This window comes from Colletotrichum orchidophilum (genome assembly GCF_001831195.1).
Source record: "Colletotrichum orchidophilum strain IMI 309357 chromosome Unknown Scaffold_14.1, whole genome shotgun sequence".
NCBI classification, from domain to species: Eukaryota; Fungi; Ascomycota; class Sordariomycetes; order Glomerellales; family Glomerellaceae; genus Colletotrichum; species Colletotrichum orchidophilum.
In genome coordinates, this window is record NW_019172970.1 from 141,108 (window position 1) to 156,488 (window position 15,381).

The 15,381-nt window shown below is 55.2% G+C and overlaps 3 protein-coding genes across 3 annotated transcripts; 1 reads left to right on the forward strand and 2 right to left on the reverse strand.

The window, feature by feature from the left end:
• Positions 1-839: 839 nt before the first annotated feature.
• On the forward strand, positions 840-4,816 carry CORC01_02460 (glycosyl hydrolase family 18; the record flags this gene model as incomplete). The annotated part of the gene is made up of 5 exons (XM_022614110.1): positions 840-1,326; positions 1,413-2,527; positions 2,622-3,952; positions 4,012-4,197; positions 4,318-4,816. 5 exons carry the CDS (start codon positions 840-842, stop codon positions 4,814-4,816), a joined length of 3,618 nt encoding a protein of 1,205 aa, XP_022479322.1.
• A 336-nt stretch (positions 4,817-5,152) lies between these two features.
• CORC01_02461 (uncharacterized protein) lies at positions 5,153-6,610 on the reverse strand (the record flags this gene model as incomplete). Its single annotated transcript, XM_022614111.1, has 1 exon — positions 5,153-6,610. The coding sequence occupies one exon, from the start codon at positions 6,608-6,610 to the stop codon at positions 5,153-5,155; it is 1,458 nt and encodes a 485-aa protein (XP_022479323.1).
• A 1,697-nt stretch (positions 6,611-8,307) lies between these two features.
• On the reverse strand, positions 8,308-9,877 carry CORC01_02462 (endoglucanase B; the record flags this gene model as incomplete). The annotated part of the gene is made up of 2 exons (XM_022614112.1): positions 8,308-9,626; positions 9,700-9,877. The coding sequence occupies 2 exons, from the start codon at positions 9,875-9,877 to the stop codon at positions 8,308-8,310; spliced, it is 1,497 nt and encodes a 498-aa protein (XP_022479324.1).
• Between the last annotated feature and the right edge of the window lie 5,504 nt (positions 9,878-15,381).

Sequence of the window (15,381 nt, forward strand, 5' to 3'; positions counted from 1 at the left end):
ATGTCTGGTGCTCCTCAGTCCCGCCACATTCCGTCTTACACGCATACGCACCCTGTCCACGTGCTGCGCGAATTACAACCTAACCGCTCGAAATCATGAGACATGGTGAACTACGTTTCATCCAACTGCACAAAAGACGGGTAGGAGATCCTTCGCATGGAAATTACGCAGGTACCGCGGGCCAAGAGATGTAGTATCGTGCAGTGCCGATATGCATGTCAGCCAATAGTTTAGTCATGTCGACCCAAGGGATGGCTCAAGTGGGAAATCTAGTGAGCCGTTCGGTTGCATCTACCCTATCATCCCTGTCGATCAGATTATCTTGTGTGATCGTCTGTAAGCTTCGGTGTGGCGCGGATGTGTATATCAACCAATATTTCATTTAACCGATGCAAAGGTGTAGACTTATGAGGAAACCAGGCTGTCTGAATGGTCACATCTAAACCATTGACACCCTCAAGATGGAGCCGTCTAATGTGGTCACCTGTTGGCTTCGTGCGCGAGATATGCGCACATTCCAAGACAACCCCGCCTTGAAAGCTTTCCTATGGACTGGACATCATCCTAGACACAGATCAAGGTGCGCGGGCTGAGTGGTAGACACACTGGGGACGGATTCAAGTTTACCAGGGACTTTAATGCCCCAGAAAACATCTCCCGTCAACGGCGCTCTTATAAGTGACCCGAACACAATATCTTCCACCTCATCTTGCTCTGAGGCTATGCCTATTCCGCAGCTTCACGATCACTATAACATTGTGATTTCACTTGTGTAAGTTGTTTTTATCAATCAAGAGGCATCGATACCAGTCATTTGCTTCCAGTCTCTCATCCTCGCCATGAGACTTCTGCTCTTGACGGTACTCGTCCTCGCAGAATGCGGGATCTCCCAAGCCCAGCTCAATTCCACAGCAGCGGGCAACAACTCCCAGCCAACATACTCTGCGGTGCCCCAACTTCCAAGGAACTCATCTTCGGTTTTGGAGCCCCTATTTCAACCCTACTCCAACAGGACACCCGTCTTCAAGAATGAGGCCGTCATCAGACACCTGACCGAGAACCCCGGCGCAAGACTGGACCACTTGGATCTCTCGTCGTTGGCAAAAAGGCAGGACAATGGTCTCCCCGTAGGTACTTGCGCGCCTGGGATTCCTTGCTCCAACGGCGCGTGTTGCAGCAGCACGGGCGTGTGCTCGTACGCACCCACGAGCTGCGGTGCCGACGTTTGCATATCCAACTGCAATGCGAAAGCTCCCTGTGGCCAGTACGCAGTCCCTGATAAAGCATCATGCCCCCTGAACGTATGTTGCTCCCAGTTTGGGTTTTGTAAGTTATGGATTCGTTTCGCTGCACACTTGACCACCTCCACTGTCAACCGAAGAAGAAACTTTTGCTGATTTTTGTCGCCATAGGTGGCAGCACCGACGACTTCTGCGGTGACGGGTGCCAGGAAGGCTTCGGCGGCTGCGGGCCGCCTCCTACTCCTCAATGTTCTGGTAGCTCAGCAATGGCCCGGCGAATCGGCTACTATGAGAGCTGGGCAACGACGCGGCCGTGTGATGTGGTCCAGCCAGAGGACTTGCACCTGACGGGCATGACACACCTCAACTTCGCCTTCTCCTTCTTCGACCCGTCCACGTTCCAGATCACGCCCATGGACGCGAACGCGGCATCGCTGTTGTCACGATTCACTGCACTCAAGACCAAGCAGCCGGGACTGCAAGTGTGGCTCTCGGTCGGCGGATGGTCGTTCAACGATGCCACCAATACGCCCAACACTCAGAATGCTTTCAGTGACATGACCGGGTCCGCTGCAAACAGACGGGCCTTCATCACATCGCTGCGCAACTTTATGCAGACGTACGGCTTCGACGGCGTCGATCTTGATTGGGAGTATCCTGTGGCTGACGACAGGGGCGGAAAAGAGGCCGACTTTGCCAACTATCCCACCTTCCTCTCCGAACTGAGAGCTTCATTCGGCAGTGCTCTGGGTATAAGCGCCACAATACCGTCCTCTTACTGGTACCTCCAGCATTTTGACCTTGTAAGCATGGAGCCTCACCTGGACTGGCTTAATTTGATGAGCTACGATATCCATGGCGTCTGGGACTCGACCAACAAGTTCACGGGACCGTATATCCGTCCACATACCAACTTGACTGAGATTGAGGACGGTCTCTCCTTGCTGTGGCGCGCCGGTGTCAGCCCGTCTAAGGTTGTGCTCGGTCTGGGCTGGTATGGTCGCTCTTTCACGCTGACTGACCCTGCCTGCAACGTCCCCAATGGTGTATGCCAGTTCTCATCAGGGGGCACGGCTGGCGAGTGCTCGCGGTCGTCCGGGACGTTGACCAACGCCGAGATCAAGCGGATTCAGGCCTCGGGCGGCGTTGTTGAATCATACGACGAAAAGGCGGCGGTGAGGTGGATGACGTGGGATTCAAACCAGTGGATCAGCTACGACGATGGCGTGACTATGCAGCAGAAGATGAACAGAGCCAACAGCCTGTGTTTGGGGGGCATTATGATTGTAAGAAAATTCCTCCACCGGCAACTGATAACCGGTTCCCGGTTTCTCTGGGACACGATTCGAGTAGCCAACTAACAAAACTTGTCTTATCCAGTGGGCGTTGGACCAGGACAATGCGGCCGGTGATAGTATGAGTGATCTTCTGGGTATCGGGCCGGCCAACGGCATCTCGCCAGAGGCTGCCCAGTCGTATAAGGAGCAGCTGGCCAACGCAACGCTTCAACAGGCCATTGCATCGAGCTGCTACTGGTCTCTATGTGGCCAAGGTTGTCACACTGGCTACTTCGGGACCACCGAAGCCCGAGGCCAGGTCGCAGGCGTTCAGAAAAACTCCATCTGCGCCTTGGGAGAGACTCAGACTCTATGTTGCGCCCCGGGCACAACGATGGGCACCTGCAGCTGGGAGGGCTTCCGCGGAGTTGGTTTCCCCTGCTCTCCGGCGTGTAGCGATGCCAAAGCCACCATCGTGGCGCGCAACAGTAATTCCTATCAAGACAACGAAGGGGGTCAGACAGCCGATCTGACCTGTACCGGTGGTTATCAGGCATACTGCTGCACGGGATTCGTCCCCTCATCCATCACCAACTCGGGAAACCTCGTCCTCTACGGCCAGAACGGCGACGAGGTCAGCAAGCGCGATGTCATGACAGGCGAACTCGCCGTAGTACAAGAACGCGGCGTCGTCCTCCACGAGCGTGGCGCCCCTCTTCTGCTTGGCGGCCTCGGCGCCCTTTGTCTAGACGCAGCTGCCCCCCTCCTAGCTTTGGCACCCTTCACGTTTGGTCTGTCCGCCGCTATCGAGGGTGCCATCTGCGCTGCCGCCGCACTCGCCGCACTCGCCGTAGGCTTCGCCATTATCTCGTCCATTGTCGGGTGGCTCTTTGGCTCTCCTCCATCTCAGCCCAACACCGGTGTTCCAACCACCATCAATGGGAGAGCTTCATACGGCCAATGGCCGATCCTGGACTTTGGCGGAGCTGCCACGTCCACCAGTTGCGACTGCTCCGTCACCTACACGTGCCGTTACGGCCTCGGCTGGGATGAGGTCTGCGACAACCAGCGCTGGGCCATCAATAAAAAACTCGGCGGCCAGACCGTCTTCAATCCCTTCTCGTCGGGAGGAGGCGTTAATCGTGCTTACTCGGGCTGGGGACAGACGTCCACACAGCGAAATGCTGCATATCGCACGCTTGTTCAGGGTACAAACCGGCCTGATGCTGCCCGATGTCAGCTTGATGAGTTCCCCATGGCCAACCTTCGCGAGTCTGGTAACGGAGCTCCGCAGGCCTGTCGCCTGGTCAACAAGCGTGCGAACGGGGCGCAAGGGGGGGATTATTTGGCGTGGAAGAGGGCGCAGTGGGTGCCCTGCTTCAGATATCGGAGGGACGTCTGTCGCATCAATGACAATGGGCCACCGGCTACATGGTAAGTAGCGATAATCACTCCATCCGCAAGTATCGGGTATCTGACAACGTATTCTTCAGGAAATTTGGTCCACTGGCTGGTAACCGCGGCTCTGGCAGTGGTAAACACTTCATTGATGCCTTTGGATTTGACCTGCAGACGCCTGGCTCGTTGTGCTTTGCCTCGTACACTTATACCCGGGTGCCAGGGGCTATCGAAAACACCATGATCACCGATCATGGCTTCCGCGTGCTTGATGATGACCCGTGAGTTTTCCCATCTTGGTTTGACTCCCTTCGGACTCCCTTCAGTGAGCCTTTGGCTGAGAAAAGCTCGTCGTTTAGCATGTATAATCGTGCGTACGGATGGCCTCGGCAGTCTTATAGGTCCGATCCAGCTCCAGTTGGTGCGCCTCGTCCTTATAATCTTCAACCTGGCATATTCCAGAGAGAGCTCGTTGTTTCCAGCAATACTACGGCAAATGCTACGGACAATAACGTCTGTCACGTCGACCTCAGTGGCCAGGATGCCGATGACATCAACGCCGAATTGGACTATGACAACCTCCTTTTCGTTGACAGGGATGGCAACCCAGTTGACGGACGTACTTGTGGTGTCATCTACGATGATCGAGATGAGGACTCTCAAGTGCACATCGTGGTCGATGCGGACGGCAACGTTGTCGATATGTACACGGATGATGAAGCAGCTGCTGGTCTGTTCAGCGCCGATCCTGCCCCCGATAGCAGTACCGTCACAGTCACCGCCGAAACCGCGACGATGACAGAAGCCGCGCGACCAGGGAGCGGGGAGCCTACCCTTCCCATAAGTACTATGGTGACGACGACGAGAATGGGAAGCGTAGTCACACTTGCGCCATCCTAAACTGGCAACCTGAGAGTGACCGATTCACTAAGCATATCGGCTGGGAGAAGCAGCCTGGCGTTTCTCCTGCACTAAACAATGAGACAGTGGCCAGGGGCGCCGCATCGGGTGCCATGGTGGTATGTAGAAAAGGATTATTCTGCTACTTCGGATCAGATCCGTCATATCTTGATAGGAGTGAGTGTGAAGTGTGCATTCGAAACATAATTGATGGTACTCGAGCTTCATAAATCCATTTCAGGAGCGGTTCTGTCGCATTATAGAAAGCTAGTGATTCCTGTGCCTCGTTTCTCGTCGTGCATTCCTATTTGAGTAGACACATACATTTTTGAAAGATCACCAACTCGGTGGGATGTGGTAGTGGCGCCAATGTGTCGTATCAGCCTCTCGGAAAGTCTCGATGGAGCCCTCGACCCCTTGCGGCCCTACGCGCCAGACCCCTTCGTCTACTAGCCTAAGCCAATGATCCAGCAAACGTTCTAGCCGTTGAGGACGATTCTGGTCGCCGCCGAAAGGCTTGTATCCATGCTGAAAGAGCTCGGCCACACTGCCTGCCTCGACAAAAGACCCGTCGCTCTTGCGCGCCCCAGCACCTCCCTCCTCCTCGTCCCCAACGTAGCCATGCAAGCCAAACGGTAACAGCAGGCGGAAGCCCTCCTCCGCGTTGCCGTAGGCGTCCCTCGAGACGGACTCGCTGTAAACACCGGCGGGGACCCGGGATAGAGCCGAGTTGCCTGGGCCGAATTTCCCGTGAAATGGGTTGAGCGATCCGGTCATGTCGGCCTCGAGCCCGTTTTGCGCGGCGGGGAGGAGGCATACGGGCGGGATATCCTGTGATCCCCGTTGCTGCGCGAAGGGCTGCGTGGACGTGAACTCGGCCGCATCGGCGGAAGGCAAGGCGAGACCTGGAGCAACGTGGCGGAACCGGGGACGGCGTGCGCCGGTCAGAAAGGCGCGCGCAAAGCCGTCCAGGATTGACGCCGCGTCCAGCACAGCGGGCGGGAGTAATGGTTCCGACTGCTGCTGATCTATGGCGGCACCAGTACTGCCTGATGTGCGTGCCTCGATAGCGTCGCACAACCGATCCCAAGCGGCAATACAATCGGCCACCTGAGCGTCGCCGTAAGGCCGCCACTCCCAGCGGCCACCAATCTTTTCGCTGCCAAATTGAGAGGGCGTGTCTTGAGGCGTGACCTTGACCTTTCCCAGACGGATGAGGGTGATCCAGTTGGAGAGGACAGTCTCGAGCGGATGCCACAACGCCGCGTGCTGTCCCTCGTTGACGGGGAGTACGAACTCATATTCAACCTGGCTCATGAACACGGCGGCGCGGTGGGAAGGCTGGTGATACCACAGCCCTCCTCCAGACCCGCCGCCTTGGCCGTCGATGGCTGGATACAAACAGACCAGGGCGTCCTCGGGTTCGTCAAACAGGTCGAAGGTCTCGTTGTCAAAGAGGCCGTCAGGTTCGGCGATGCCAGCCGCCCAGAAGAAGAAGGGGGCTGGGTCGTGAGCATCCGCGGGAGGTAACATAGCCGTGTCCAGAAAGTCTGCCAGCGATGGGTCGAGCCGAGGACGCAGAGCCTCGGCGGCGTCGCCGTGGGTGGTGAAGAAGGTGGCCGTGTTGCCGTCTAGAGCGGCTGCTGGACGGCCTTCGGCTACCCAGGCGTAGTACACTAGATAGTTGTGCAGAGATGCGCACCGTTCGTGATCCAGTCCTGGTAAGTCGGCGCGCGCTGGGTTGTCCGCTGTCACCAGCAAGCCGTCGATGTCGGGGAGCTCTAGTCCGTCCATGTTGGCTTAGATCAGACCGAAGTTATTGGTCCCGGCAATTGGCGGTTACATGTATGGTTAGGTTGTTTGACGAGGAGACGTAATGTAGCAATGGACTGGGTGTATTAATATTTAAGTACTCCCCACCATCAAGTCTGGAGGTAGGGTGAGATCCTGGTAGGTAAACCACTCCTTGCATAAGATAGCTACGTACCGCCATATTTCTGCCCGAATGGGAAGCATCCTCTGCCGTGCATGGGTCCTGTTACATCAAGGAGAGACTACGACGGGAAACTTACGATGATCCCACGTATCTGATGATCTGGCTGGCACAGCATACTTGTCATTGTCGTCATAGATTCTCTAGTGGCCGGACTTGTATTTTGGTTCTTGGGCATCTTGACCGGAGGCACGTTGACCGTGTTGACGGAGGAGGGCGGAGATGTGGGTAACAGCGGGCCGGTGGTGAGGGTCCGTGCCCACCGGGCACGTCTCCGGGATATGTTCGGCGGGGATCGGAGCTGCAATATTGGTCTCGGTAGAGGTGCAAGAGTAATTTTGGGACCAAATTTGGCCATTTGTGTTCATTTTTGGCATGCTGTGAGTGATGATGTAGCAGGCTTACAAAACCAGAAGAAATAGAATCGTCTGAGATGAGCTCGTCGGCGAATACAGAGCTATCAATCGAAAAATCCCTCTCGCACGATCAATTTCTCGGAAAGAGGGAATGTTTTTCTTGAACTCAAGACATCCAAACATCATATCTCGCAAATCTACCCGGTTCTCCCTCAGTGCCTAGTGGCCCTGGCCTCCCTGGAGCCCTGCTCCTTCCCGGGACATCGCGTACCTCACTGTGCCAGCCGCGCAGGCCATGGTTCGAACGACTATACGTGTATCTGCACCAACAGCGACACGTTTAAGGATAAATCGTGATTATGGCGGATGCGGGCAATCTGATTCGGGTGGCTTGGTGTTGGTGGTGGTGGCGAACATTGAATACCACAAGGCCTGGGAAGGGAAGGGTGGCGTGACATCCTGCCAGGCTGTAGGTCCTCGACAGTAATTCAGGGCCGTTGTGACGATCTGGGCGTTGTTGTTGTTGTCTGGTGTGTAGTTGCTTTCTATTCCTAGTTGAATACCCGTCGAACAAAAGTAAGTAGAGATAAAAGGTTGGAGAAGATAGCATCCTCTTAGACAGTAGATAATAAGCACATATTTGTATATCAATGGCATACCCTCATCCCCCCAAATCACATGGGGTAATAAAGGCAACAGGGCCAAGAAGGACGCTGAGATATCTTGAAAACTTTTACTGTTATGATTGAATTGTAGACTATATACAAGAATGGCACGAAAAGAACAAACACCAGAATGTACCCAAGCAATGTCCATGATTTCCAGATCCGATGTGATTTATCTTTTCCCACTCAAAATACACCATTGAACCCGGCCGTGATGTATGTGTGTTGTTCACCAAACCCCAAGAGTGTCTCCTCCCCCTAATGAAGATAATGATGCAGTGATGGATTTGGTTTTTTTTTTTTAAAAAAAAGGGAAGACCCGGGGGAAAAAAAGCGAAGCGAAGAGGAAGTTTTGAATCCACTGATGGAAGAAGAAAGTTTTCTTTCATGTCGTCGTCATGATCACGTTCGTTCTTTGATGTCGTGATGTAGTTTGATGGAGGTTTGTCAGGAAGGAAAAGCGCTCTTTGCTTTGCTTTAGTTGTGCTTCTTCAGGCTGCGGGCCTCGAGGCAGAGACCGAACTTGGACTGGCAGCCGCAAGAGGGCCTGCACTGCAGAATCTTGCTGCCGCACTTGCCGCTGGCGGAGCAGCAGGAGCCAAAGGTGCTACCCTCGCAGGTAAAGCCGGTGCTGCCACCGCAGGTGCCGTCGGTGGAGGCAACGAGACCGCCCGTGGCGGGAGCGGAGGCAGAAGGAGCGGCAGGGGCAGGGGCAGGGGCAGCCGGGGTGGGAGTCGGGACGGCGGCGGCGGGCGGGTTGGTGGCGACAGGGTCCTCGGCGGCATACACGGCCGAAGGGGTAGCCGCAGCAGCGGGGGCAGAGGAAGAAGCGACGGGGACAGCGGTCTTGGAAGGGGTGGCGGGGGCCGGGGCGGGGGCAGCGTTGTTGGCGGAGCCGCCGAGGAGGTTGAGGTTCACGGCGGCGGGGATGGGGCCGGGGGCGGCGACAGTCTTGGCAGTCATCTCGATGGTGGGAGGGCCCTGGAAGTTCATAGCTGTGCACTGGGCCGAGATGCCCTTGCACATCATATCGTTCCAGACGTAACAGTTGGCGGCGCCGGTGGGCGGGGCGGAGTCGAAGCACTCGTTGCCCTGGGCGTAGCAGGCGTCGACGCCGGCCCAGCAGCCCGTCTGGGTGGTGTAGGCCGCGACGGCCTTACCGCACCAGTTGGCGTTCTTGATCAGGCAGTCGGCGGGGACGCCGCCCTCAAAGGATGTGGCCTGTACGCTGGAGGAACTGGTGCTGGCGGGGCTGTAAACTTGGGGGCCGGGGATGGGGTAGGGGAACTTCGGGTTGTCGTAGAGGTTGAAGTTGTTGCCGGGCTCGGAGCCGTCAATGTAGCCGGGGATGCTAACAGAGTCCTGGGAGGGGATTTCGAGAGCACCGGAGGGACCGTCGGAGATGTGGATCTGGGCGCAGCCGACGTAGTACTGGGGGTCGTGGAGGCTGACAGCCTGGTGGAGGGCGAGGATCTCGGTGCGGATGAGATAGTAGCCTGCGGGGAGGCCGGAGGGGAGCTCGACGGTCAAGAGACCCTTGTTGGCGATGAGCTTGTCGGTGCACCACTGCTGGGTGGACTCGTCGTAGCCCTCGTCCCAGATCTTGAACCAGTTGGGGCCGGCGGCGGCGGTCGTCATGTCGTCAACTTTCTTGACATAGACGGAGCAGGGACCCCTGTGGGAAGGGTCGATGGAACCCTGGGCACGCGCATCGGGCCACTGGCGGAACTCGAAAGTGAGCTTCGAGTTGCCGGGGGCAGCGCAGGTGTAAGCGGCGGCGATCTGGCCGTCCTTGCCTGTGGGTATTGTCAGTATATGTGAATATCAAGATGAGCAGCGTCTGAGCTGGATGAAGGCATGATGGCTTACCGCAAGCCATATCGTTGCTGGTCAGGCCGGCAACGGGAGAGGTGGAGGTCGCTCCATCCTTGGGCATACGGATGCAGGTAGCTTCGCCTTGGGACTCGCCGTTGATGTACAGCTTGGACATGAGGGTGTGGGCGTTGGCAGCAGCGGCCATGGCCAGGGCAGTGGTGAAGAACTTCATTTTGATGGATGGAAAGTTGGATATCCTGAGACAAGTGGTGGTTGTTTTTGGTGCGAGAGAACGTCGAGGTCTGAAAAATCGGGTTTTGTGTGTACAGCTGAGAGCAGGCCTGCTGAAGAAGTCGAGATCGAAGATATCGAATAAAGGACTGAAATGTAGTTGGTGTTTGTTTTGCGAAGTGTAAGCGCTTGGCTTTGCCTTGTTCAAGGAGTGGAACTGTTCAACAGTGACTTCGTGCTGGACGAGAGAGACTGAAGGAGCAAACGACTGACGGAGAGTGGTTTGGCTCGAAGGGGTATAATGAATGTAAAGTTCGTTCAAGAAAGAGGACGAACAAGAAGGGAGTGTAGTATCAGCGGCCAGCTGTGTACAGAACGCGATGGGGGTCGGAAAACAAAAAGAGAAAGGCGGCCCGGTATCGAGGGCCCCGAGATGGGTTTATATCAACCAACCAACGGACCACTACCCCAGTCTTCCATGACAGGCCCGGTACAAGGGCGAGCCGCGAGAGAGGGTCAGCAACAGTGCCACAAGAGAGAGGGCGGTTTGCAATGTGCCCTTGACCCTCTCCGAGACTCCATCACCCAGTTGGAAGAAGCACTAGCTAGGGGCGGAAGCGAATAGTGGCACTCTCGCTCTCCAAGAAGGTCAACCGCTTTGCACGCCCCCCCTTTAGACGTGCAGCTCCGCTCCTGCAAGGCCACGGGCAGACCCCCCCTTGTTGTTGCTTGCTCCATCTCTCATCTCGGGCAGCCTGGTACCTTGCAGAAGGCAACATAATGTGGTAGCAGCAGCAGCAAGTCCTGAGTCTGCCACCACCTCCACTCCCATCTTTCTTCGTCACCATCCTATCTGTGCCTCTGCCGCGCCGCCATCTTGCCCCCAGTTCCCGACTTGCAGGTTACATTAGGTGGTGCACTAGCGCGGTCATTCTGCCGAAAAGGGCACGCTTCAAGACAAATTGCCGCCGCTAGGTTGGTGGAGTTCCAACAGGAAAGCTGGAAGGATACGGGATGTACGGATACGGATTCGTTTGAGGGTTCCCTCTCTCTCAAGTGAGTCAAGCCTCTGGCGGCTGGCCTCTGCCTGCCTAAGCTAGCCATGGGTGTCAGATCATGGTGCCGGGGGCGAGGGGGGCGAGGGGGCACAGCAGAGATACCGTGTAAAGAGAGATACGGGTTCGTGTGGTGAGAGACTGGGGAGTAGTGCATGGGAGAAAAGGAAAAACAGCCTGACCAACAGCAAAGAAGCCTTGGCCCTGCCAAGAAAAACCCACTGACAAACAGAGAGGAAATCATATTGCAGGGCCTCGTGGCGTGCGTTAGTGGGGACAGCGGAGATGGGAAGATGAAACAGAAGTGGGCGGCGCTACTTTGCACCCATCCGCCATCCCATGTTTCCCATCGTTTCCCTCAATCCTGGGTGCCTGGGTCCATGGGTTGCGGGTAGCCGCGCCCACCTTCCCCCACCTCTCCCCCCCCGAGTCCCCCGACAACACGCATACCAAGTCAGATAGTCTGGACTCTCGGAAGTTGGAACTGCAGCGCTCTGCCTTCCAAGACCGGATCATCGTCATGGAAGGACGAAAAAGCCCGGTAGCTGCAGATGGAGACCCATCTTGGCCAGGCATGCCGCGCTAGAATCTTTGCTTGCACCCCGATGTGCTGGACCTTCCAACGTATATGCGAATGCAATGTAATGTACGTAGTAGGTACGAACATAGCACCTCAGCATGAGAGCGGGTAAGGAAACGTGCAGTCTGCAGAGCAGAGAGGAAAGTTCAGACGCCGTTTTAAGACTCGTCGATCTCCCCTGGCACTAAACCAATTCAGTACATTTGGTAGCGCCGAAATGGTGCAGATTCGCAGGTGGTGGGCAGGGGCAGGCGGAGGAGGAAGAAGAAGAAGAAGAAGACGATGATGGGGTTTAACTCGAGTCAATCAACTCCCGTGAGTCGCGTTCTGTCGATTGATTCCAGGAGATACCGTACGGATAATAACTTGGACTTCCAAGCCGGGCGGGAAAGTCCAGGGGCCCAGGGGCTCGGGAGATCGGGAGGGAGGCTGTCACCAGGCTGCCGACTTCAGCTTTAAACTCGTGTTTAGTGTTTCCCTCCGCCGCCACAAGCTCGGCCGTTTGGCGATGGCGTTGGCCTGGAAAGGGTAAAAAGACAGGCTTGGCTGCGTCGGTTGATCGTCTCGTTGAATGATTGGCACAAGGGGGAGCGGGAGCTTGGGAAGGGGGTTGGAAGTGTTTGTATTAGCAGAAGGGGGCCCAGAAGAAACAATCTGTCACTTGGAATCTGAGTATGGAAAGATGAAAAAAATGAGACGAACCACTATCGAGGCGAGACATTCAATCAACTCCTGACCATCGGCTGACGGCTAGCTACCTGTCGGGCACACACACACACCAAACGCTGCCAGTGTTGTACGTATCTGTCTGGACCTTATCTTAGCCAATACACTTGAGTAAGGTAGAGTCTGGAATGACACCAACACAGTACGGATAAGGTTAAAACAATTAGGCCGACTGGCTTGAAACTTGGGAAACGCACCTTAACATCGATTAAGTAAGCTGCTGCTATGTAAGCTTGACTGCAAAGTTGGAACGTATAACTGGGCCGCCCCAAGACGAAGAGAGGGAGGGCAAGAAAAGGAAGGGGGAAAAAGAGGAGCTGGACCCGGAGGCACGCAGGTCCCAGTATTACCAACTCTTCCCACTTCCAACTCGTCGATCCAGTTTCTCCAGTTTACAAAGACCAATCACGATTCATCCAAAGAGTCCAAAGTCCAGTCCAGCCAAGTCCAGCTCATTCTTTTCTCAACCGTGATGGCCTTTTCTATCCGTACACTATGGATACTCCAGGAAGGATTGCCCAGGTTACGTTTAACAGCAAGAGAAAACCACAAAAAAAAAAAGTCTTGTTTCTCGTCGCGGACCAGCTGGTGACCAGGCGTCACGCCCTGCCAAGCACCCACTCCAGATCCCACTTGTGACCTGTCCCGAGCCGCCGTTTCGTTTAAAGTCTTGGGGCATTCTCGGGAACCACGCAAGGAAAAGACGAGACGAACATCCCTCCATGCGCATCCAAATCCAAACCAACCGTCCCCTACGTTCCCGATTGGCGGCTGAGTATGGCTAAACATTGCACGCAGCCGCCTTACTGCGTCAAACGAGCACCTCAGCTTCGAATTGACTCTGGGCCCCCGTAACATGCCCCCATCTGCCCCCCCAAACCCCCTGTATCAGAACGAAAAGAGGATCAGCAAACGACTGGCTCACGTTCATCGCTGACAAGATCCTCAAAAAAGTCTCGCACCCCAACCTTGATCTCCACAGTTTTCGCGGTGTCTTCCTTCTTCAACCCTGATCCATGGATCCCTACGGATACCGCCTACCTACCTCCTTCCCTGGTGGGACGACATCACCAAAAAAAAAAAAAAAAAAATAGGGGTGGCCGTCTGCGTCTAGAATCTGGATTGCCCGACTCGTGGTCTTCTCCCCGGCGAAAATCCACCGTCTGCCCGGGACACCCGTGGGTTGCATCTCTTTTTTCACCCAGTCTCTCTCACTCACAATTCTCACTGATTCCCTCTCCCGCGGACCATGACCATGGGCCGTGAGTTGTGTCTCCGTAAGATTCCCACTTTCCATGTGGACAATGCACAATCTCGGAGCGACTCCTCTATTCTCTCGCTTCTTTCTTGATCTGAGCAAAGTTGTTTAATTACAATGTATGTTTATCCCAATTTTCTCTGCTTGTTTATCGCCCATGGCTGCCTTGTCCCCAGTCAGATCGTACCTATAATGGACGAGGCTTAGCTGCTAGCTGCACAACACCTCTCCCCCGTTGAGGATTCATTATCCGTTTCTGTTTCCTGTCTTCCAACTCGTCACAATGACCCGGGGTTGTACTTGCCCATTCATCGCCGGGGAGAAGCCGCGTCCGAACAATCTCATTGTTCTCCACTATACACTTTTCATCAACGAGCAAGAGCATTCCAGCACCGTACGAAGGGGGACCGGGGGAACAATAGGCCATTGGGAAGTTGGGACAATGGAGTGGTGAGACAGGAATGATAGAAATGACTCGGACACCAGCCGAGCCTCATTGCAAAAATCCATCCCCCATCCACAGGACCACAGGCCGCAGGCCGCAGCCCGCGTGCGCGGCATCCCCAGATGAAATCTTGATTGCAATCCAATATCAAGCATTCTGTCCTCCGTAGTCTGTATGTATTATTAGGTGCGCTTTTCCGCGCACTCGCCCGTCCCGAAGGATTGCTTATCTGTCTTGTACCGCCCACACTTGCAGGTCCGGGCAGGCGAAGGGCAACAAAAGACCATAAAAAAAACTCACCACAACAGAGCACCCCCTGCCCCCCTTACCTCTGATGCTACAGTACGGATACGCCGCTCCATTCTGAACCGAAGCCGACTTGCCAAGACAAGCTCCCAGACACATCGATCCGAGAGCCTTACCATACATCGTCATCGAAGCCAAACAAGTGCCTCCTTGTTGTTGTTGTTGTGCACGTGTGCCTTGTATGTGCGCATCCGAGAGGATGGCTGCACAAAACGGATCCCCGTCTTGGCGAAAAGGGACAAGCCGTCAATGTAGCGAGTAAGTGACATACGTCCTGTCGTGGCCGTTGTTTACTGCTGCTACCCTAGCCCGGCGAATGCCTGCCTCATATGCCCCAGTCCATCAACATGTCTAAATGCTTCTGACCGACCACCTAAAACGACAACGACTGAGTCCAATCCACCACGGCCAGCTTCCTTACCGGCATCATCATGATCATCCACTTGACTCGTGTAACTTGATCGGGTGTCGCTTGGTGTATGCCACCCACGCCTGAGTCAGCCTCCTACTTGTCCTTAGATTTGATAGTGAGGAGAGACGAGCCTATGCTGAGGATTTTGAAAGTAAGCGGAGCCCGTAAAGACGTGTTTAAACTGGCAAAGTCATTTGCAACTGTGCGATGTCACCGGCTGCCCTTGATAGCTGAAGACTCTCTCGAGGCCGCATTGAAGTCGCACATATCTCTTCCCCATGGCATATGTTACTTACTCATGACACCTCCTCACGAAAGTATGGCGTCGAGGTCAGTTGTCAAGTGCCACCATGATTCCAAGCGCAACCACACAGCTCACACAGCTCACACAGGGTGGTGGCTACGAGAACATCACACTGGACTGAGGGAAGAACCACAGAGGGTTGGTTGAATTGCAGAGAGGAGAGGTTCCTTCATGAAACAAAACCCACGAAGGGGAGGCAGTTCCGGACATGGGTAGAGCAAGAAGCGAGGGAAGGGGAAGACTCGCGTTGCTCACTCGAGTCTCCCTCTGCTCGAGCTTGTGGTCCCTTTGCCCGTCTTCTCAGAAGCTCCCCCGCCTCCCCCTAGCGGAAGCTAAAGCACACCTGCTACCATTACACCCAAAAACAATCTCTATGCAAAAGGCCGAGCCTGTCACTCCCTCCATAATACATTCTCCCA